This window comes from Mus caroli, unplaced genomic scaffold, assembly GCF_978045245.1.
Source record: "Mus caroli unplaced genomic scaffold, Mus_caroli_1 scaffold_9, whole genome shotgun sequence".
Classification (NCBI taxonomy): Eukaryota; Metazoa; Chordata; class Mammalia; order Rodentia; family Muridae; genus Mus; species Mus caroli.
In genome coordinates, this window is record NW_028227264.1 from 129,491,511 (window position 1) to 129,515,706 (window position 24,196).

The 24,196-nt window shown below is 37.4% G+C and overlaps 2 protein-coding genes across 2 annotated transcripts; both read right to left on the reverse strand.

Moving 5' to 3' along the window:
• Positions 1–2,329: 2,329 nt before the first annotated feature.
• Positions 2,330–3,268, reverse strand: LOC147002805 (olfactory receptor 6C74-like). The gene has a single exon (XM_085843468.1). The coding sequence runs from the start codon at positions 3,266–3,268 to the stop codon at positions 2,330–2,332; it is 939 nt and encodes a 312-aa protein (XP_085699594.1).
• Positions 3,269–14,763: 11,495 nt separating this feature from the next.
• LOC110304042 (olfactory receptor 6C74-like) lies at positions 14,764–15,726 on the reverse strand. Its single transcript, XM_085843469.1, has one exon. It carries the CDS (start codon positions 15,724–15,726, stop codon positions 14,764–14,766), a length of 963 nt encoding a protein of 320 aa, XP_085699595.1.
• Between the last annotated feature and the right edge of the window lie 8,470 nt (positions 15,727–24,196).

The window sequence follows — 24,196 nt, forward strand, 5'->3', positions numbered from 1 at the left end:
TATCAACACCCTAAAGAAGACTCTAGAACTAGGAATTAAGTCCCAAACACTCTGGACCATAGAAATCAGTTCCAGGAGGTATAAGATGTTGATCTGACAAGGACCCAGTCATGTGTTTAGTTGGTAGAAGCTTAACATCTATGTTTCTTCTAATAATACAGACCTATATTTTCCTTTTCTTTCAGTTGTCATCAGAACAGCTGAATCTAGTGTTTGCTGTCTCTCTCTGAGCAGCACCACTGCTTGCATATTTATCTCGATTGATATCAACAAAAAAAAATTGGATTGGATTCTGAAATATTTAAAAGAATGATTTCTTTTTGTTTAAATATTATAATTAAAACATCTTTCCTTCCCATTTCTCCATCCAAATTCTTATATATACCCATCCTTGCGTTTTTAAAAGTCATAGCCTATTTTATCATTAGTTTGCTGTTATCCACAATCTTATCTATCATGATCATGTGATATATATATATATACATAATATGGAGAAGCAAAGCTGCTAAGGAGAAATAACCAGTAGATTATTGAAGATTAAAATTAGGACAGTTAATAATTTGATATAAAACATACTGTGGAATCTCAGATAAGCCGAAAGTGGGATTTTCAAGCTGTTTATCTAAATACCCTCTAAATACTAATCATGGATCACTGCTTTTTCTATAGAGTTAGGATTGCATTAAAAATCCCAGCTTTCAAATGAGAAATCATTTTCACATCTTCTGAAGTTAAGAATGTTTTACAGCAAAACAGTTTTACAGATTTAAAAAATTGGTTAAAAATACAATGTTGAGACGTTAAATATATTTATTAAAGAGATAATAAAATATCTGTGAAAATACTGCTTATTATACTTTTTTTAAAATTCTCATTAGGATACAGAATTTAATTTTGAGTCTCCAATAGACTTTGACCTATAACAGAAAAGTCTTGTAAAAAGAGTTAATTATTAAAATGCCTTGGTTTCACTGATGGGATTTAAATCAACGTACAAGAATATTGATATATGTGCCATTTTGTTCATGTACATTACAGATAGGTTTGTTATATACAATTGTATGTATGTTGTATGAAAATCCAGAATCGTGGTGCCCAGTCACAGTAGATATATCTATAGCAGAACTATTGTACCTAGGGCTCAAGGTTTCTTGAGGAAGAGAGGAATGTTTGTAAGAATCAGAAGAAAATAGAGTTTCTGTAAGACTGTGCCTACCAGAAATATCATTAGCTGCACCATGAATTCTCATCATCGAGGCTGTGTAAGCATGGTTTGTATTTAGTGAACAATCAAAAATACTTTCCAACTATCTTAAAGGGTATCTTCCATGAAACAAAGAGAATTTAGAAAGTTTCAGAATATAAACATCCATGTACATATATATATATATATATATATATATATATCTACATAGTTATAATTATTTCATTGCTGTTTCAAGTTACACAAATATGATTACCATATTTCTTCTTAAAAAGATAAAATCTACTTGTAAAATATAAATGGAACTTCACCCATAAAGAAAATGAGTGATAGAACAGGGTAAAGGAATACTGTGGGGTTCCCGACCTGCTCAGAAGAAAAGGAGAAGAGGGGTGTAGGAGGAATTGCCATAGGGGGCAACCAGGAGGAGTCAGTAAACAGATTGTAAAGTGAATGAGTAAAATAATGATAACGATATTAATAATAACTTAAAAACAAGAAAATGAGTGATTATTTTCCATGGAACATTTGACAACTTCTGACACCTTTTGGTTATACATGAGCACCAAAAGTAATGGACAAATCCTGGTATAACATTCTCTTAATTTAAGTAAAATATACATGAAAACTGGTAAAATTCAAGTTAATATTATTTTACCTTGTTTGTTCTTGGTCATAAGTATATAATATAATAATTTTTACATTATGTTTTGCATGATATAGCATTGAGATGAAACCATCATTTTTATTTTAACTGGAACTGAAAATTGAATTTTTTTTGGGTGGTGTTAAGGAATCAAACTCAGGCTTTCTGCATGCTGTGAAGGCATTCTAGTATTTTGTCATGTTGCAGGTTATAACCTGAATTTTGAAAGACTAAAGAGACATTGAAAATATATATTTAATTTCTTCTGTATAATTAAGAGCATAGGTAGTTTATCTCCTGGAAAATAGAAAAGAAATTTTCTTGCTCACATCAAAGATTTTCATTGAAAATGTAGCTTGACATGCTGTATGGTGAAAAAAAAAGAAAGAAAAAACGTCAAAATAAGAGAATCCTCTTAAAAATTCTGTTAATATATGAATCCCTTTTCTTCATTTCCTTCATATAATAAAATAATATAGTCATTTCTTTGAGAAAGATGAAATCCTGTGTACTGTATTAATGAATGCCTTTTTCACTTGCTGGTTCCTCAAGGTGTAGATAAAAGGATTCAGAAGTGGTGCCACTGAGGTGTTGAGCATAGAAATTCCTTTGGAAATAGATACTCTCTGCTTAACTGATGGTTTAACATACATGAAGATGCAGCTGCCATATGAAATGGATATTACAATCATGTGAGAAGAGCATGTAGAGAAAGCCTTCTTCCTCTGGCTGGCTGAAGGGATTTTTAGAATTGTTATAGCAATGTAAATGTAGGATATAATCACCATTACCAATGTGAGTAAGAGTGTTACTAGAGCTGAGACAAATCCCATCGTCTCCAGGAGCTGTGTGTCTGTGCAGGAAAGCTGCAGGAGTGGAGTAGTATCACAGTAGAAATGATCAATGATGTTGGAAGCACAGAAGTCAAGATTCAAGCCTAACAGGAGTGGTGGAAAGATGACAAAAAAGCCAGCAAGCCAACAACTGAGAACCAGTTGCGCACAGACTTTATTGTTCATGATTGTCATATAGTGCAGGGGCTTGCAGATGGCTACATATCTGTCATAGGACATGGCTGCCAGCAAATAAAATTCTGATGCTCCAAATAAGAAAGCAAAAAACACTTGAGTAAAACAATTACCATAGGAAATGGTTTTGTCCCCTGTTGCCATAGTAACAAGCAATTTGGGGATGCATGTAGTAGTGTAGGAAAACTCTAAGAAAGAAAAATTCCGAAGGAAAAAATACATGGGTGTCTTCAGGTGAGTATCCACCAGTGTGAGTGTGATGATGTTCAGATTGGCAGTGACGCTGAGCAGATAAGTAAGAAGCAGGAAGATGAATAACACAACTTTCCACTGTGGGTCATCAGTCAAACCTGCTATGATGAAAACTGTCACTCTTGTATGGTTCTTCATTGTGAACCTCTGACTGTTCGCAGGCCTAAATAAAATGTGAGGAAGGATGTTATGACTACAGAATATATATATATATATATATATATATATATATATATATATATGTATACATACACACACATATATATATATACACATATACATACATATATATGACTACATATATAATGATATGTAATGCTGAAGTACCATTAATATTTAAAAAGCCAGTTTTCAAACAGAGCAACATCTCTACAGTGGGATATACTGGGAAAATAGTTGTTTATACCTTTGTGGTATCTGGGCAAAAAGAAAAGATATTAGTTTACAATCCTAATTATGAATAATTTATATAATCATATTATTTATTTTTCTCTTATTCACATTGGGATATTAAAGAAACAGAGAAATACTTTTTTCTTCCTGGCTTAAACATTGAAATTCTGATGTTATTTTGTTTCTGTCCTTAATTTTGATTGAATTAAATAGTAAAAGTTTGCATTCTAATCCAAAGTCACTTGAAACATGTTAGTATGTGTTTTCAGCTTTCCATCTCTCTTCTTTCCTGATCCCCAACATATAAACTCATACACACACACACACTGCCATCTCCAGATCTTAATATAAAATACTATAATCAGTTACTATAATCAATTCTGTTGAAGGATATCAATATATCATACTTTAATGACTATGGTCTTAAATCAGAAGTCTAAATGAAGCATAAAAAGGGTTTTCTTTGCACTTTTAATATATTTCAACTGCTTTAAATTCGATTGTTACCCTATACTATAGGTACCCTCTATTCCAATAGTAAGTCAGTGGAAATAGTCTGGTAAAGCCACAGTTAATAATAAACTGTTGTGTCTGTCTTCTGGGGTGGCAGTATTGAGAATGCAAGAAATGTTATAAACTAATATTGGGGTATAAAAAACACCAAAATGCAAACATAGAAATATGGGGGGTTTGTGGATTTTAGAGACAGGGGATATCAAGACAAAGACATATGGAAATGATGTGTTGAATTAAAGATTTTTAGAGATGAATCATGAGCTTGGTGTAAAATGTTAATGTTTGTGAATCTGAATTATTAAGTAAGAGAAACAAGTATAGAAATTTTCTCTACCATTTACTAGTTCTTATACATTTTCCTTCTTTGACTAAATGTTTAAAACACCAATGACTTTGATATCTGTATGGTCTGAAGAGCAGGAGCTGAGTTTTAAAAGCACAATGTATCATTGTGTAGCATAACATAAGTTTTAGGAAACATGTAAAATCTCTTCAGGTAAAAAGATGTTAGAGAATCAAGAACATAGATCAGTATTGCAGTCCTCCTGTAGCCTGTATAAGGTCCCAAGTTTGATGCTTCTCATGGATAGAGTGTACACATACCTCCAGAAGGCTTATTAATAAGTAGATAACTATGTAGTATATCTTGACAGTGGTATTAAGGAATAAAATTGTGACTTGGGCCAGGGAAAAAGATCAGTGCCTTCCTCAGCCGTCATTAGAAAAGCTTCCCCCTGTAACAGATGGGAGCAAACTCAGTGACTCAGAGCCAGACATTATGGACAGACCTTGGAACACCCAGCCCTAAATGAGAGGTCTCCATCAAATTGTTCCTGGCAGAGCTCAGAAAATCTCAAGAAAGTGGCAACAGAAAGAGGGTAAGAGCCGGAGGAAATGGAGAAAAACAGGAGAACAAGGTTCATTAAATAAATGAGTACATTTACTCAGAGAAACTCAAGTAGCAAGCAATCTCAGGTCCTGTTGTTTTTATAGAGTTCCTGAGTGTAGGTACAATAGGGTCTGTTTCTTTTACCTTCTCTTAGTCTTCTTTCCTTCTCTTTGTTTTCTTCAATCCCAATATGTTACTGTTTGTTTTATATTTTTATGTATTTTTTGTCATTAAACGTCAAAGTTACCCCTTGCCTGAAAGAAATATAATTGCTTGGTTTATTCACAGGAAGCATACTGAAGTTAAGAATTAAAAGTTATGATAGTTCTATAGAAAATTCTCTCCTGAGGAATCTTCATTATCAAACACATAAATAAGTTAATTTTTATGATTGTCATGACAATATTGATAATACACTCTTTCTTAAGACTATTGAGATGTAGGGGGGATGCCAAAGGTATAACTGGGATGTGGGATATCATGGGATGGGGCAGTTTGAAGAGGGGGTAACTGAGACGTGTGATATCATCTGAGATGTAAACAAATGGAATGACTAATAATAAAGAAAGAAAAAATTTAAAAAGACTCAAGATGATCACTTACTATCTCTAAAATATGCATTAATACTATTAAATAAATATTAACTCTAATACTAATATTAATACTAATAGGTATTCAGTGGCAAATTAAACTACTTTTTAATAATATCAAGAGATGTTTAGAGTAAAAGTAATCAAGACATTATCATAGACGTAAAATTTTAAAAAAGATATTCCAAGAAGAGGAAGAAGTCCAAACAGAAAGAATGTGAGAACATCATGTCCTTTGGAACAAGGAGCAGAGTTGATGCATCCACAATAACAAAGGCAAGGAAATGTTATTTCTGTGGGACATTCCTTTTACATTCAGATGATTGTGAAGATATTCCTTACAAAGTTCCCAGATTTACACAAATAGCCTCATGACAACAAGGGCAGCTAAAACACAAAAATTAGAAATTAAACACTTAAGAGGATACTTTAGTTGAACTTCAACAGTTGCATTCAAAAACTATTCCTGGACCTACTATGTCAAAATAAAGGTTAGGCTAGAAATTGAATCTATGAATGAAACTTCATCTAATTATATTAGCAATCATGAGTATCAAATTAATATAAAAAAGCTTTCATTTTTAAATTATCATTATTCCATGATCTGCTTTCATCTTCTTTTCCTCTTGAGTAAAATTCAAAATGTTGAATAAAAATATCATGTTGCTTAAAGAAATATAATTTACAATAGACATGGCAGGAATTATTATATTTTAATTTAGCCAACATTTGATGTTTAAATTCAAAATAATTTCATCAAAAATCTCAAAAATACAGATATTTACTTGAAGCATAAGAAGACTACCTTAAAGAAATAGATGCACAGGCATACTTGAAGAAGGTGGTCTAATTCTTCACATTTAACTGTCCTACCATAATGCTGACTTGAGCTCTGGCCCTCTTCTCCTCTCTGAATTCACCTGCCTCTAAACCAGAGTCTATGCCTTGTTTTTCTCAGTGAGAGAGTACTCTTCTCTGCCTAATGCATTTTAAATCATTTCCTACTCATTACTGACATGACCACAAAATGAATTACTCAACATATTTGGGAATTTTTCTGATACTGTTGCCTAAATGAAAGAGTCAAGAGGGAATATAAATTCCCATGAGATTCTGAGATTCACATTAACATATCCCAAGAAAATATGAGTTTTTATGTTATACAAATATCTTCCTCACACACAAAAATGTGTTTAAAACGATGCTTCTTAAAAGACTACTAAATGCAATTTCTCCAAAAACTCCAATGCACATTACCCTAATAAGTGCTTAGACATTTGAAGATCCAAACCAAACAAAAACTATTATTTTTATGAAACTTAAGTAAAATTGAGATTCTTCAGGTATCTTTACTCAAGATCAAGTAATTTATAAAGCAACTGGTTTTGTTTTAGCTAATGTTTCTGAATGCTGGTAGCCCCATTCCAAATCTAGTGATCCCATAACAAGAGACTCATTGTTCTTTAACTGGTGACAGAGAGCAGAAGTAAAGGAGCTCTGGGAAAGGGAAAGAGTTGTGCTAATTTACCTACTCCTGTGAAAATTGAATTAATTTACTTCAATGATTCAAGCCTATTTCTCTGTCTCACCTCCAAATACCTATGCACTGAGGAAACTAAGTTTCTGACATAAGAGAATCAGAGGACAAACTCAAGTAGTAAAAGATTGTGTCCAACTTTCCACCAAATGGTAGACAAGACTGATTTCAGTTTTCACTTAGATCAAACAATGCATGTCTCTTCTTCTGCAATAGAATCTTACATTTTCAGTATATTTTTGTTGATTTCCCACATAGTTTTCTCTTGACTACTAACCAGGAAGATGAGGTGAGGAACACCTTACAACTACATTCACTGGCTTCTCTTACTTGTGATTCATGTATCTGGAAAGAATTGTCAACCTGCTGATATTATGAAGAGCTGAACACATCATTCACATTATTTTCCAGTTCCACAATTACATAAAATACTTCAGGAAACATTGACAGTGACATAACTCTTTTTTGTGTGTGTAATAATTCTCTATTCTGAAACTTCATAGGGATGGAACCATAAGGCATATCTTATTTTAACCCTTACTATTTTAATTGAATAACATGTATTTATCATTCATGTATGCTTCTGCATCCTTTTTTATTTTGTTAGTAAATAGTAAATCTTAACTCTAAATATTTTGAATCATAAAATAGCACCTTTGATTTATTATACATATAAGAGAAGGCTGTTATAGTTGTAAGCTATCCATACATATAAGTGGAAAATTAGTTTCACAGTCCTATTCAGGAATATCATTTTTATGTTTAACTCTCTTGTGTTCTTTAGTTAACTGTCACATAAGTATACAAAATAAACTTTTCTATATGGAAGCATGTATCTATGATTCATTAATGATCACATTTAAAGAAATGTAATAATAAAGATTCTATGTTTTGCATTATTCCTTGATTTAAGCTTTGATTTTTTTCCACTCAGTAATCTGTAGGACCTAATGCATATTACTTAACTTTTTCTTTCTTTCTTATTTTTTATCTGCAAAAAGAAACAGCTAAATAATTTCTATGTATGTTGATGATTTGATAAATTCAAAATATAGTATATAATTAATCTAGAATATATCACTTTACAATAGGGATCATCATGTTGGACTCATCTTTTAAGAATTTCATGTAAAAAGCCAGCAGAAAAGACACAAAACCATGTTGTCCTTCAAGCAGGTTTATTCAGGAACACTTCACATTGCAATGCAGGAATGGGAATCCACCGAAAAACCCTGGGGTATGCTTTAAATACCCTACTAACTCCTCCCAATCACCCCAGTCATGTAACAGCAGTCCATTGCTTCACAGCAAATGAGGACACCTCAGGCGAGCTGACAAGGCATGGCGTCTGCGCAGTGCAGGTGGCTGGGATTTTGGCAGAGAGAATGCCTGTCTTAGGTGGCTCCCTGCGATAATGCTCCTTACCCGTCATCAGGAGGACAGACAACAGTGGTCTGGTCCCTGTCTTAGGGTAACACCTCCAGGGAGTCTTACCCGTCATTGACTACTTCTCTAGCATGCCAAGCGACACTTGAGAAGATTGTCCCAGCTCTAGGGCTGCAAAAGCCTGAATCAACAGTGCCTGCACAGGGGTATGCTTTTTTTTTGCATATGGCAAATGCACCACAGGGCCATTACTCCTGTGGCAACACAGATGATTGCCAGCCCTCCTATGCCAGCCCATTCCTTGAGGTGCGATATTGCTGTGCCTATGGCAGCGGTAATCTCAAAATCTCTTTTAGGTCTAAACAGTGTCATCACAGATGGAGCTTGCACTGGCCAGGGTACAAATCTAGGCATACGGGTTACCACAGCCAAGGAAAATAGAGATGCATTCCAATACATACTATAAAAGCAATTATCACTACTACGATTCTCGAAGCCAAAACACTCACAGAATTTTCAAACAAATCAGACCCGTTCCAAAAACAACTAGCATTTCCCTAGGCCCCTCCCATCAGTATACTTAGAGGTGACAAATCAGTACAGCTTCCATTTACCCCACATAACAATCATACATTAAAAGGATTATCAGCCCCTCGCTGTGCTGGGCTTTGATATGTCCAATTATAACCTACAGATGTTTGATTATGCGTGGTACTGATATATGGAGAAAAGGTAAAATACTTTTTCACCACCCAAGCGGCCTTCCAGGATTGACATCCAGTCCACAGAGGCAAAGAGTCTCCTAAGCCTTTACAAAATGGGGCCCAGTGTGGTTGGGGTAGAATGCTAGCATTGCCCTTGGGTATGCTCGCAGGCCAAGTTCCTCTAATCCAAGTAGCATTAGCTCAGGTTGAACTACTAAAAGGTCTATCCAACAACGCAGCAGTCTGATTATACAATTGCATACACGCACTATCTTGAGAAATATTTACAATAAGCTGAAAGCATAATACCCCTCGCAGGGCAAGCTGGAGAGATTCAGTCACTGATGCCACTCCTTCATCATCAGGTAAAAAGGGTAGCTGTAAAGATATATTGGAGGTAAATAAATGAGGAAACACTTGAGCAGAATGGATCAAGGGTAGCGGCTTCGGAAACAATGACATGATGCCCCATCGTAGCTCCTCACTCCTGCACCCTGTCACCATCATCAGTATTCCCAGGAGAATTAGCATCACACCTCTGGTCATCCTTCAGCACTCGAGTCAGTTGTTCAGGTACCCACAATGGCTGGCGGTGGTCCTGGGGAAACACACAAAGAGACCCTCTCACCCATACCAACACTGGATCTGGCCCATGCCATTGGCCATCCAACACGTCCTTCCACATAACAGTTCCCTTCTGAGATGCATCAGGATTACTGAATCTCTCTGCAGCAGTACAATCAAATTTATCTTTATTTAAAAAATTAAGAGTAAATAAGGCTATAGAAAGGTATTCCCTGGGAGTTGCCTTTTTGTTTTATTAAGTATTTTTTTAAAGTACGATGAGCACGTTCAATTATTCCCTGCCCCTGAGGGTTATAGGGAATACCATGTATAAGATGATCACCCATCAATCTTACAAAAGCTAACAAAAGTATTGGAAGTATAAGCAGGGCCATTATCAGTTTTTAATTCTTTGGGTTGACCCCAAGTGCCCCATGCTTCAAAGCAGTGAGCTATGACAAGACGGGCCTTTTCTCCAGTATGCAAAGAAGCAAAAATGACTCCAGAGGCAGTATCAATTGAAACATGAAGAAACTGTAATTTTCCAAATTCGGCAAAATGAGTAACATCCATCTGCCAAACGTGTAGGGGTAGTAACCCTCGTGAGTTAACTCCAAAGGAGGGTTGAGGTAATAAAGAAGCACAGGCCTCACAGGCCTTGACAATCTCCCTGGCCTCTGCTCGGGTGATCCCAAAGCGAGAGGCTAATGTTTTAGAATTTACATGAAATTTAGAATGAAAATCATGAGCAAGGTCGAGGGCAGGACATGCCAGAAATACAGCAGCTTGCGCTGACTTATCCACTATGTCATTACCCTCAGCCAATGGACCTGGTAACACAGTATGAGCTCGGATATGCTGAACAAAGAAGGGGGAGGATCTATGCAATAGCAAATTTTGTAATTTACTTAATAAATCCCCAATGTTGGACCTAAGATTCAACCTACCAACCACCTCCAAGATAGCAAGAGCATTAACCACATATTGACTATCTGATATTAAATTAAAGGCCCCTGAATGTTATTCAAAACCTTAATCACAATCTGTAATTCTATAACTTGCTGTGAGGCAGGGGGGGGGATTGTAAAACTATAGGCGCAGATCCTTGAACTAAATAGGCTCCACATCCTGACTTTGATCCATCTGTAAAAATTAGAGGAGTCCCTTTCAATGGTACTCGAGAGGTAATCACAGGAAAAATTATGGGGTGAGCGCTACACAACTGTAAAATAGGATCTTTGGTGAAATGATTATCTATCTTGCCTAAAAAGCTGCATCTTAAAACTGCCCAGTCATCTACAGTGGCAGAAAACACTTCAACTTGCCTACTATCATATGGTACAATAATTTTATCAGGAGGGGTGCCAAAATGCTGCACGCATTGCTGTAAACCCAGCAATGCCAATTGGGCAACCGAGGCAGGATAATAGGATAACACTTTGGCAGGGGAATCTTTAGGATGGATCCATAATAAAGGAGCCCCTTGCCAAAGGGCTCCAGTAGGTTGATTTTCTGATGGCAAAATACATGATGATATAGGAAGATCAACCTCTCTCCTCTTTAAAGCATCAATTTGAATAGCCTTCTCTACTAACTTTAAGGCTTGCCTTAAAGTTAGTAAGAACTCTCTCTGAATCCAGGGCTGTCACTCCTGGCAAGATGTCATAAAGAGGTTGCAATTGCTTATTTGTTAGACCCAGATAAGGCCTAACCCATTGAATATCTCCTAGCAACTTTTGAAAATCATTTAAAGTCCTTAGATGATCAGTTCTGATTTGAATCTTCTGTAGGGTTATATATCTTTCTGTTATTTTGCTTCCTAAATAATGGATGACCTTGTCCTTCTGCACCTTTTTGGGGGCTACTGTAAGCCTTCTCTTTTGTAGCTGCTGTATGGTCTTACTATATGCCAAATCCAGCATTTCCTCCGTAGGTGCTGCCAGAAGGACATCATCCATATAATGATAACATTTTATTCTGGGGAATTCCTGTCTAACCTCATGTAAGGCTGCATCTACATATAGCTAACACATAGTGGGACTATTGGCCATGCCCTGGGGCAAAACAACCCACTCAAACCTCTTATCTGGTTCTTCATGATTTATAGAAGGCAAAGTAAATGCAAATCTTACTGCATCTTGTTCATGCAAGGGGATGGAAAAGAACCAATCTTTAATATCTAAAACTATCACTGGCCATGCTTTTGGAAGCACCGATGGTAAGGGCAAATCTTTTTTAATAGGTCCCATAGTGACCATTTGTTTATTAATCTCTCTAAGATCATGTAACAACCTCCATTTCCCTGATTTTTTCTTAATGACAAATATGGGGGTATTCCAAAGAGAAGTAGAGGGGCGAATATGGCCCATCTGTAACTGTTCTTGAACTAATTCTTTAGCAGCCTGTAATTTCTCTGAGGGCAAAGGCCACTGAGGGACCCATACTGGATCCTCAGTCTTCCAAGTAATGGGGATGGCCTCCTCAGTGGCCCCTAGGAAAAACCCAGTTCAGCATGACCTTTCTTTGAACTCACAGGAATAGGGGATTTCCTGCCCTGCAATCCAGGCCTTAATCCTTTTCCAGGTTGATATCCATAAGTCTGCATAATTTGTTGAGCTTGTTGGCTATAAGGCAACTCATTTGTCAATTTATATCCCATTTCTTGCATCAAGTCCCATCTCCAGAGGGAGATCGGAACAGGGAGTACTGAAAACAACCAGAATGGCCCTCCTGGTTCTTCCAAGTGAGTTGGCGTAAGCTCACATCGGGTATTTGGGCATAGCCCAGGCCTCTCAGGGTTTGTTCTGACTGCTGACATGGCCAAGCTGACGGCCAGTCCTTTATGCTAATTATGCTTTGGTCAGTTCCAGTATCAAGCAATCCTGAAATAGCATTTCCCTCTACCTACAATACAAGTAGAGGTCTCTTATCAAGGTCCATGGAGTAGTAAATTGAAGTGGCTCCCATAGAACCAAATCCTCTATTCCCTCTCTGCAATTCAGCCCTGCACTTCTCCCTGTCCTTAATACAGTTACATACTAACTTCCATACCGGAAGCACCCCATTGACGAGGACCTTTTGCTTCTCGGCAAACTTCAGATCCTTCCCTAGTTTCTTCCAACTAGGCCCTGTAAGATGCCCTGACACAGGGAACCAGGGAGCCACCTGATCAATGGCCTTTAGAAAGTTATCTAATGTCACCCTTTTCAGCCTGATTCCTTTTACTTTCAAGAAATCCTTTAATTCCTGATGAAGAGACTGCCCTGACATTGTGTTACCCATAACAGTTTTATCTTAATTGTCCCTAACCAGGAAATTTATTGTCTCTAACCGAGAACTTGAATCGTCCCACTTATCTGAGAGCTTTCCAATCAGCTAACCTTACCTCTTGAAGTTGTCGAATCCACCCCAATTAGCAGGAAAGACGCAACACCACGTTGTCCTTCTTCAAGCAGGTTTATTCAGGAACACTTCACATTGCAATGCAGGAACAGGAATCCACCAAACAACCCCAGGGCACGCCTTAAATACCCTACTGACTCCTCCCAATCACCCCAGTCACGTAATGGCAGTCCATTGGTTCATGTCTTCTAATTTCCACTCAGCCTTGGGTAGGTATTCAAGCCTCTGACCCACTGGGCAGGGGGTGGAGAAGGGACAACCCCCGACCTGTGGGCCCCAGGGCCACCACCTGTAGCTCCGGGATTATAGGAGAGAGGAATAAGGGAAGAGGTTCCCAACACTAACCAGAACGTGCAACAGATCTTGATGGAGCAGAGACTCTCTATGGTTTAAGAGCTTTATTATAGAAATACAGGGAAAAAGAGAGAAGGGAGAGAGAGAGAGAGAGAGAGAGAGAGAGAGAGAGAGAGAGAGAGAGAGAGAGAGAGAGAGGGAGAGGAGAGGAGGAGGGAAAGGGAGGGGAGGGGAGGGGAGGGGAGGGGAGGGGAGGGGAGAGGAGAGGTGAGGAGAGGGAAGAGGAGAAGACAAAGAGAGAAGAGAGGAGAGAAGGCAAAGGGAGAGGAGAGAAGGAGTGAGAGAGTAAACAGTAAGAGAGTGAAAAGTAAGAGATTGAGGTGGGGGCCTAACAGTCCCTTTTATGGTCTTTACTGTTGCTAGGTAACTGGGGAGGAGTTTAGCCTGAAGGTCAGAAGCCTGGGCCATTGTCTACTCCCGGCCATGCTTCTCTTTTTTGGGCTTTGGGGGCAGTAACTTAGGCAGGGGCCAGAGTTCCAGGAGCATAAGGGAATGCCTACCATGTCATGAGGGTGAATTATGACCATCGGGGTTCAGACCTCAGCTCCACTGGAGACCAGCCTGCAATTCCCCACAAGAACCAATATTGAACATGGGACATGTTGATGCTTTCATGTTTTATTGGTTTCTTTCAGAAAGTCAAAGTTTTCAAAATTAGAAGTGTAAAATAGGTTACAAGAATATGTGCTAACAGTGACTATATATAATATTCTGTTTTGCAAATATAAAATTTTAAATATTTTCTTGGGACAAATATAATAAAAAGAAAATTTGAAAATGTAGATGACCTATAAAGGTGAAAGAACGAATATACATAGAAAAGTACTATCAGTTAATACTTAAAAAAAAGAGATAAAGAATAAAAAAGAATAAAAATAAGGCCAGAAGAAAAGTTTGTTTCCAGAAATTTAATATATTTGAGTAAAATATAGCAGAAGAAATTGTTTCTAGAAGTTTATAGACTAAAATTAATTATTAGAAAAAACCTCACAAATAATATTTTACCATACATTTGCTAGAAAGTCATAGATATATGATTTTTCCATAGGGATTTCATAGTGGAATATTTTGATTTCTATAAATTTCATAGCATTAAATTAAAAAAAGAAGTGATTCCAGCAACACATAGGAGAAATCATGAATACAGATGCCATCACTAAAAATATGAAAATTTTGAAGACTTACACTAGTCCTGCAATTGCCATAATATAAAAATGAAGTATACATATGTTAAAACAGTAGCTGTTATGGTCTATAATTTGAATAGTCTTACTAGTACACTAATCAAGTCTAACTTACTACTTTGAAGTAGTTGAAGTACACTTTTTAATGATGTCCTTTAGGGATTCTTTGACTTGCTTATTTCTTAGGGTATATATAAAAGGGTTTAGTACAGGTGCAAGTGCAAGAGTGAGAATGGCAATCCCCTTGTTTAAAGATATCCTCTCCTCAGCAGAAGGTTTGATGTACATAAAAATGCAGCTGCCATAAGAGATGGAGACAACGATCATGTGTGAGGAACAGGTGGAGAAGGCCTTCTTCTTCTGCTGAGCAGAGGGGAACCTCAGAATTGTACTTATGATTTTTCCATAAGAGAACATTACTACTGCCAAGGTCATCAGTAGAATAAAGATGGCAAAAATGAAGCTGAGCAGTTGAAAGAACCTAGTATCATTGCAGGAAAGCTTCAAGATGGGGGAGTAGTCACAGAAAAAATGTTCAATAATAGTATCACAGAATTCCAAACTCAGACTCACAGTGACTCCAGGGCAGATCGCAAACACAGCAATTAAACAGCAGCTGACAAACAGCAATGTACACACTCTGTTGTTCATGATGGTTGTATAATGAAGGGGTCTACAAATGGCCACATAGCGATCATAGGACATGACAGCCAGCAAGAAAAACTGTGCTATTCCGAAGATAAGGGTAGCAAATAACTGTGTGAAGCAAGCCTCCACTGAAATAGTTTTATCCATGGTCACTATGCTGACCAGGAACCTAGGGATACAAGTAGATGTCAGAGAGACTTCTAAGAAGGAAAACTTCTGAAGGAAGTAATACATGGGCGTTTTGAGGTTGGAATCCAATAGGGTGAGAAGGATGATGGTAAGATTTCCAGTGATGCTCAGCACATATGTTATAAATAGGAAAAGGAAGATTACAATTTGCCACTTTGGGTTTTCTGTCAATCCCAGAAGAATAAAGGTTGTCACCAATGTGTGGTTTCTCATTTTTAAATGTCTTCTAGACCTTTCCATCCTGGCAAAAAAGTATAATTGGTGGGTTCTTTTTGTAACGACTTGAAAGTGGTGTGAAGAATTCTCCAATGCAATGAAATGCAGGAGGTTCTGTTTCTTTCTAAGTTTCCATATTTACTCATTGGTCAGAACTACAAGTTTAATAGCACTTATATAAACCCATGTCTCAGATACTCATTTCCAATTATTTTCAGATTTTATTATACTTGGAATATAATTTATTATTTTCTGTGATGAATATTTGCATGTTTCTCATTTTCTACCCACATTTTTAAAAATAAAACTCCCATTACTACAGATTCCCAAGAAATATTTTAGGCTAAAACACAGAAATAAAACACAAAACCAACAAGGCAAAAAAATAAAAACAAAAAATATCAAAACAAAACAAAACAAAATTGCAGAAAAAATTTCAGAAAAGTCACAAGGTTTGTTGTATTTTGGCACTACCCTTGGTCATAGGGACCACCCTGTAGTGTGGTTGATATGTCAAGTAAGACTCAATTGTAGAAAACTGATTTTTACCTTCACTGGTGGATATCAATTGCAAATAGCTTCTTGGTTAGGAATCGAACCCCATGTTCACTTCCTCTCTTCACCTCACCTGAACCAAAGCAAGTATTGTTCTTGCTGCCACAGTCTCTTTGAGTGTGTGCTTCTGTCCTTCTGTGTCTAGAAGACACTGTTTCCTTGGAAAATCCATCTCCTTTGGCTCTTACAATCTTTCCACATCCTCTTCTGCATAGCTCTTTGGGCCTTGAGGGAAATAGGGTTTCACTATATATCCCAGGCTAGTTAGGAACTCACTATGTGATCCAAGGTTGTCTTTTTTAAAATGACATAATATCTTTAATTCTAGCTAATTAGGTTAATAAATATAAGATTAATATTATTTTATCCCTTAGAAATAGACCAAATAAAATACAATTATCATAAAAAGTTAAAGGTCTAATTATAAAAGTATTTAAGAAACAGAAAGTAGGAGAAACGTGTTTCTTTTTGTAATTGAAGATCAGTATCATTCAGGACTTCTGAAGTCCACATGGATGCGATCTTAGATAAATTTGGCATGTATTTGATGTTCATTATCTCACATTTTAGTTCAGGAGCGAGTTAGAGATACCTGACATAGTCCAGGGTGATCTTAAACATACAGATGTGCCACTGCTTCCTTAGTGCTAGAAATTAAGGGATACATTACCACAATCAGAATGGTTTCATATTTTAAGGGGTTAAATCAATGAAAATAAAATTTGAAAAAAAAATCATTAAAAGTAATAATTTGTTAGTGATATTTTTTAATTTCAGAGTTCTTGGTCATTACTAAATAAACTAGTTCTGCAGAAAAACAGCCTTACAAGTGTTATATTAAAACTTGTTTGAATCAGCAAATACACATTTTACATTTAATTTAAAACATTTCTTTTTAATTATTTTCCATTTCAACTTTTGTAGCTTTCTTGGTGTAAGAAATCGTTTACCCTCAATATTACCTCCAACGTTAACAATTATATTTTCTAATTCTTAAATATAAGCAATATATACCAATGAAATTTGAATAAAAGACACTGAAATTTACTATGTGTAAATCTTTTCTGATAAACAAGCATAGACAGCTTTCAAATGCATACGTGGAAAGCTTACCTGTGAGTTACATGAATGCTATCACATTTCTCTAATGCTAGATTTAGTTGGTATAATCTATGTTCAACACAGAACTGTTCTTAATACAACCTTTTTGTATGCGACATGAAAATACTAAAATTACTTACTCTCCTTGAGTTCCATAGAGGTTTTATTTGTAGATACATTATGGAACTTTTTTGTGTCTAAAAATTTCATGTGTAACATGAAAATTTCTTCAAGAATGGGTACTTTTTCCTAGCCCATATTTTTTGACCTGCTTAATTAGTTTCAATGAAGCAGTTGTTCAAATTAAAATCCAGTTCATTTTAAAATAATCATATTTTCCTGTCTTTGATCACAACGCATGTGACATCATTAAATCCATTGTTTTGTTTTCTCTACAAACTAAATAAATAGTGTCTTCCCAAACAATAGTGTGTTCCTGTATTGTAACTGAAGAATTGTAGTCAACTGCCTCATTCCATCTTCAATAAATATGATTTTGTCTCCATATCATTAGAGGTTGTCATGTTTAATAATGAATAATGTTTTTACCAAGACCATGTATACAAGACCTTGGGGATTTTTGTGGAAAGAACACTAATTGACAATTTTTGTCATTAACTCTAAAAGCAAAATAACAAAGTTAATAGAGTCCTAATTGCTAAAGGGAACTTTGTTATGTTGATGACACATGAAATCCAGGACCTATAGTAAAATTTCAATTGTCTTTAAAATAATGTAGATTTTCAAAACTTCTGAGTATATATGGGCTCTCTAATTATTCAATTTAAAATATCTGAAAAGGTGATAATTATTGGATCTGCATATGATAATACTGCCATAACTTGATAAGAAATATGCTATTTGTGAAGTCTACTTTACTTTTTTATTTTAGTCTCCAAACAAATTAATCACATTAATATCTATATAGTAATAACAGGACTAGAAAAGATAGCCTACATATGTTTTCAGTAATTTACAGAATGTGCATAAATAAATAAAATCTTTCAAATAAACAATCTGAAATTTTGTAGACATGTAATCTAAACTACGAAAAAATTTACTCTGAAGTACTATGTAAGAGCAAGTTGCAGAAATTTTTTAAAAGGACAAAATTATACTCTATTAATACACTCATTAAAATGAGCTCAAATTGATGGAAGATTAAATTTGTTACATCTGCTGCTGGAAAGCTTTTCACATATATTGATCTCATCAACTGATTGGGAAACCTATCGCACAATAAGACATTTTCTTTCTGAGGATGAATTGAAATTTAGGAAATTTCTAAAATTTAATTTTACATAACAAGAAATGAATATGCACTTTTAAGTGTAGTATATGCTTTATTTTGGGGCTTTAAAGCAGTGTAGAAATATCAAATAATTGAAAGACTTGATAAGATAACAAATCTGTAATGACTGATAAGGCATAAAATAATTTTTGGATGAATAAGAATGACAAACTGATGAAATCATGTATGACATATTGTTTTTCCTTTTCTGTATGGAACTAAGGGAAGTTCAGATGTGCATATAATTTAGCTTGGTAGAAGATGAGAAAGTAGACCATAGAGAAGAAACAATGGTTAAACAGTATCTATAAAAGCTTTTAGAATGTACTTCAAGCTGTCTACTCAGTGACTGAGGAAGCCGAGTGACTGGCAAGTGAAGACTACATTGCTTGGTCTGTTGAGTGAAGACAGAAAGTACATGTGGCAAAATTTAATAAAAATACAATGGAATAGTTTTTGGCTCGTTAGCTGTTTTATGAAGGCCATTTTTTTTCATTTTTATTGAAAGATTTTTAACACATATTTTAAATTTTTTATTAAATCTTATAATGTAATATACTTTGATCATATTTTCCCCTCTCCCAGTATCTTTGAGACCCTCCTGATCTTCTATTTTATGTTCTTTCTCTCTTAACAAAATGAAAAAAATCTAAAAAAACACACACACACCAAGTTTATTTTGTTTTGTCCAACTACTCATGTGCATGGGGTCTGTCTTTAGATTTAGTTAATATACCCCATGAGACTCCATTGGAGAAAACTAATTTTTCTTTTAGAAGTGAATATGAACAGATAGAGGACTAAACCCAAGCCTCCTTACCCCACTTACAGCTAGGACCCCATCTGGCTTGAGCCTGTGGATGTGCCAGCTGTCGTCTCAGTCCTGATGTGTCTGGAAGACACTGTTTCCTTGGAGTCACCCATCACCTCTGACTTTTACAATCTTTCCATCTTATCTTTCTCGTAGATCCTTGAGCCTTGAGGGTAAGGCATAGATGTAGACATTCAACTTTTTCAATTAGTTAAAAAGTATTAGATTTGATCTTAGCATTTCAAAGTCAGTTTCTTTTTAATGCATTTTATTAATTATTTGAATTTCACACATGATTATAATGCATTTTGATTGTATTCATTCCCACTCCTCTGCCTAACTTCCCATACCCATCACCCTGACTATCTTTGCATCTCCTTTTAAAAAATAATCCAAGGACTCCAATTTTTGATGCCCATGTATTTATGAGTGTGGAGCTATCCACTGAAGTGTGGCCAACCTACTAAGGACTATATCTTTAAAGAAAACTGTTTGTCCTGTTATAAGTTATCAGCTGTCAATAGCTCCTCAACTAAAGGCAGAGGGTTCTGGACCTCCCTCTAAGCTGTTAGGTTGGTTCTCTTGAGTTTGTGCAGGTCTTGTGCAGACAGCAATAGCTTCTGTATGTTCATGGATGCCACAGTCCTACCATGTCTAAAATACATAATTTTGCTTTGGTCCATCCTGACCTCTGATTCTTACAATTTTTCTGCCCCTTCTTTTGTGATGGGCTTTGGGTGGCAGTGTCAGCAGGGAAGGGATAGTTATATAAATGTCCTATTTGTGGTGAGCAATCCTCTAAAACTTATTGGCTGAGCTTTGCTTAGATTTGAGTTTCTGAATTAACAACCATCCATTACACAAAGAAACTTCTCTGATGAGAGTAGACTTATACAGGAAAGTTTTATACTATGTACTGTGGGCCTAAGTACCAGAGACTTTCCACAGAGATCTCTAGCAAGGCCTAGTGGGAGGATTCCGGAGAGTGTGGGCAGAGAGGGGAAGTTGCTTCTGCTGCTTCTGCTGCTGCAGTTGGCACCACCTCTGTCTCTGCTGTTCCTTCCAGGTAACTCTGAACTGCCCTGCACTGAGCTGGGTCTGGCTGGGCCAATGAGAGGAAGACTAGCCAGTGATGAGTGCAGCAGAGCCTTAGGCAGGAGAACAGATCTCTTCCCAAGTGTTACAGCTCTTAGGACAAAAGGCTCAGCTGACAGAGTAGTTCTCACACACCTTTTATTCCCTGGATAGGATTTATATACAGTTTGGGGGGTGATTCAGGGTTTGACAGCAGGTTCTTCTCATTGGCTTGTACTGAGAACTTGGGGAAACTTTATTTGCATGAGGGAGGGCTTGGTGCAGCAATTATGTGATTGATGCCCATACCTCTCTGCAGGGGGGTGCGGGGGGCTGTGGGAGGCTGTAGCTACATGACAGGAGCCAGGTGACCAGGAGGCATGCCTGAACTCCTTTTGTACCATGTAGGTGGAAATCACCACCCACCAGGACTCTGGGATTCCAGACCTTTGCTCGACAGGAGACCAGGCTGTCTGTTCACAGCCCACCACCCCACAATGTATATTTAGCAAGATAATGATATTAAGATCACTCCCTCACTACTCAACTATTAAAAAGAATGAATTTATGAAATTCATAGCCAAATGGATGGACCAGGAGGGCATCATCCTGAGTGTGGTAACACAATCACAAAGGAACTCACACAATATGTACTCACTGATAAGTGGATATTAGCCCAAAACTTAGGATACCCAAGATATAAGATACAGTTTGCTAAACACATGAAACTCAAGAAGAATGAAGACTGAAGTGTGGACACTATGCTCCTCCTTAGAATTGGGAACAGAACACCCATGGAAGGAGTTACAGAGACAAAGTTTGAAGCTGTGGCAAAAGGATGGACCATCTAGAGACTGCCATATCCAGAGATCCATCCCATGATCAGCATCCAAACGCTGACACCATTGCATTCACTAGCAAGATTTTGCTGAAAGGACCCAGATATAGCTGTCTCTTGTGAGACTATGCCGGGGCCTGGCAAACACAGAAGTGGATGCTCAGAATCAGCTAGTGAATGGATCACAGGGCCCCTAATGGAGGAGCTGGAAAAAGTACCGAAGGAGCTGAAGGGATCTGCAACCCTATGGGTGGAACAACATTATGAACTAACCAGTACCCCGGAGCTTTTGACTCTAGCTGCATATGTATCAAAAGATGGCATAGTCAGCCATCACTGGAAAGAGAGGCCCATTGGACATGCAAACTTTATATTCCCCAGTACAGGGGAACGCCAGGGCCAAAAAATTGGGAAAGGGTGGGTAGGGAAGTAGGGGGGAGGGTATGGGGGACTTTTGGGATAGCATTGGAAATGTAATTGAGGAAAAGATGTAATAAAAAATAGTTTTATATGTAAAAAAAAAAAAAAAGAAAAAAAAAGATCACTCCCGGTGCCTGTAAGATATCTCTTCTAGTTATTCTTCTGTTGTTTGATAAAATATCATGACCAAAAACAACTTCAGGAAAACAGGGTTTATTTTAGCTCATGATTCCAGAGGTGATGTGGGGCAAGTGGAACCAAGACACCAGAGAGAAAACCTGGTAAGGACAAGCAGATTAAGTAATCCTGGCAATTCTCATAATTGAGAATGGTAGACGTTTGAATCTACTCCTGACCAGGTCTGTCCTGGAACACATGACCACAACACCTCACTGAGTCGTCCATGACAACTGGTTCCATAGCATAGAAACCCAGAATTCAATGCTAATGAGGTATCTTGATGGACCCCAAAGCTTTATTCTATAAACGTCCCTTCTTGCACATCCCCTCCTGTGAAAGCTCTATAATCTCTGATCAACCCTGAGTAAATCATATGCATCCTTTTCTGCCATGAATAAACAGGACAAGCAAAGACTGTCTTGGGGAAGGCCTTAGTGATACAGAGCTGCTCCTAAGCCTCCCACAGAAGGCTTCTCCTCACTCCTTGCACTTTCCGGAGGAAGTAGGCCAGATTCCTTCTGTCCTGGACTCACCTTAGGCCTGATTCCCGAATCTCCCCCTTCTCAATTGTTCAAAGTTCCCAGTGGTGTCTGGATGCCTATGAGTTTGAGAACCACAGCCTCTGTCCCAGCCCATGCCACTTCTTACCCGGAGAAACACTGGCTGGGACCCTTATCTTAGGCTATGTTTTATCTCCCCTGAGTGGCCTGTCAGCATCCTATGAGCTCTGAATGTAGCCTAGCGCCCCTGTGCTTCCTCTCCTTGAGCAGTGTTCTGACAGATGCGAAATGTAGGTCCACAGAGGAATAAGTGTCCACTGTGGAAGGGCAGAAGTGGATTATGGCTGGAACAGGAAGCTGGTTGATCACATTTAAAATGCAGGCAGGAAACAAAAGAAAGCAGGAAGTGGGGTGAGGTTGCATTCAGTGAGGTACTTTTCCAATGGGTTTGCTTCTTCCATAAGCTCCATAACCTTCCCCAATATAGCACCACCAATTTGAAATGAATATTTAAATACAGGACCCTATGGAGGATACCACTCTTTCAAACCACAAAGTACACAAAACCAGAGTTCTTGATCAGATTTACAAATATCATGCATTTTTTTCCCTCCTCCCTGGCTAGTCAGCCTTTCGTTGGCCCAGCCCGACCTGACTTAGTGCAGGGAAACAGTCCTCTACAGGATGTATAGTTGTCTTAGGGCTTTACTTTTGTGAAGAGACACCATGACCAAGGCAACTCTTAAAAGGGGCAATATTTAATTGGGGCTGGCTTAAAGGTTCAGAGGTCAGTACATTATCATCAATGAGGGAGCATAGCAGCATCCAAACAGATATCACACAGGAATTGCTGAGAGCTCTACATCTTGATCTGAAGGCTTCTAGAAGACTGTATCATGGGTAGATAGGAGGGTCTCAAATCCCACCTCCACAGTGACAAAGCCATACCTATTCCAACAAGAACACAGCCCCTAATAGTAGCACTCCTTGTGAGCTAAGCATTCAAACACCTGAGTCCAGGGAGGGGGATGGGGAAAAACCTACTCAAACCACTACAGTAGCTGATAGAAAATGTCCCTATTCTATAGGCTGCCTCTTCAGTTGATTAAGTTTTCTTTGCCCTACAGAAGCTTTAATTTAATTCTAGGCCATTCCACCTCTTGATTCCTGGTTTATTTTCTGGGTTGTATTCAGTGTCTTTATGTAAAAGTAACTTATTCATCTAATGTAACTGTCCTCATGGAGGCTTAGTGATGAATAAGCTGACCCTTTTACTTCTTTCTGAACTCTGGCTGGCTGGTTAAGCACAGCTGTTCTGGCTCAAACTCCTCTTCAAGCTGATTGAATCAATCTGCTTCTCTCAGCTTCTCCTGAATGGCTCTGCTTGGCCCCAAACTTACTCTAACAATCTTTTTAATCTTCCAGTTTCTTATTCTCTTGCTCCTTCTGTCTTCATGTGTGTCTAGCCTGTTCTCTCTGCAACCTGTCTCTATAAAACTGTTATGGTAAAAACTGTTTTTGAATTCCATGAACTCCACTCCACTGTACAGCTCCTCAACTCACTGACTCAGCTGATCTGACAGACTAGAACTCAGAGATCTGCATGCCTCTGTCTCTTGAGTTCTGGGACTAAAGGCATGTACAACCACATTTGGACCTAAGCCTTCTTTACCTAAAACTTGCTCTATACCAGGCAGACCCAGACTAGAAATCTGCTTGCCTCT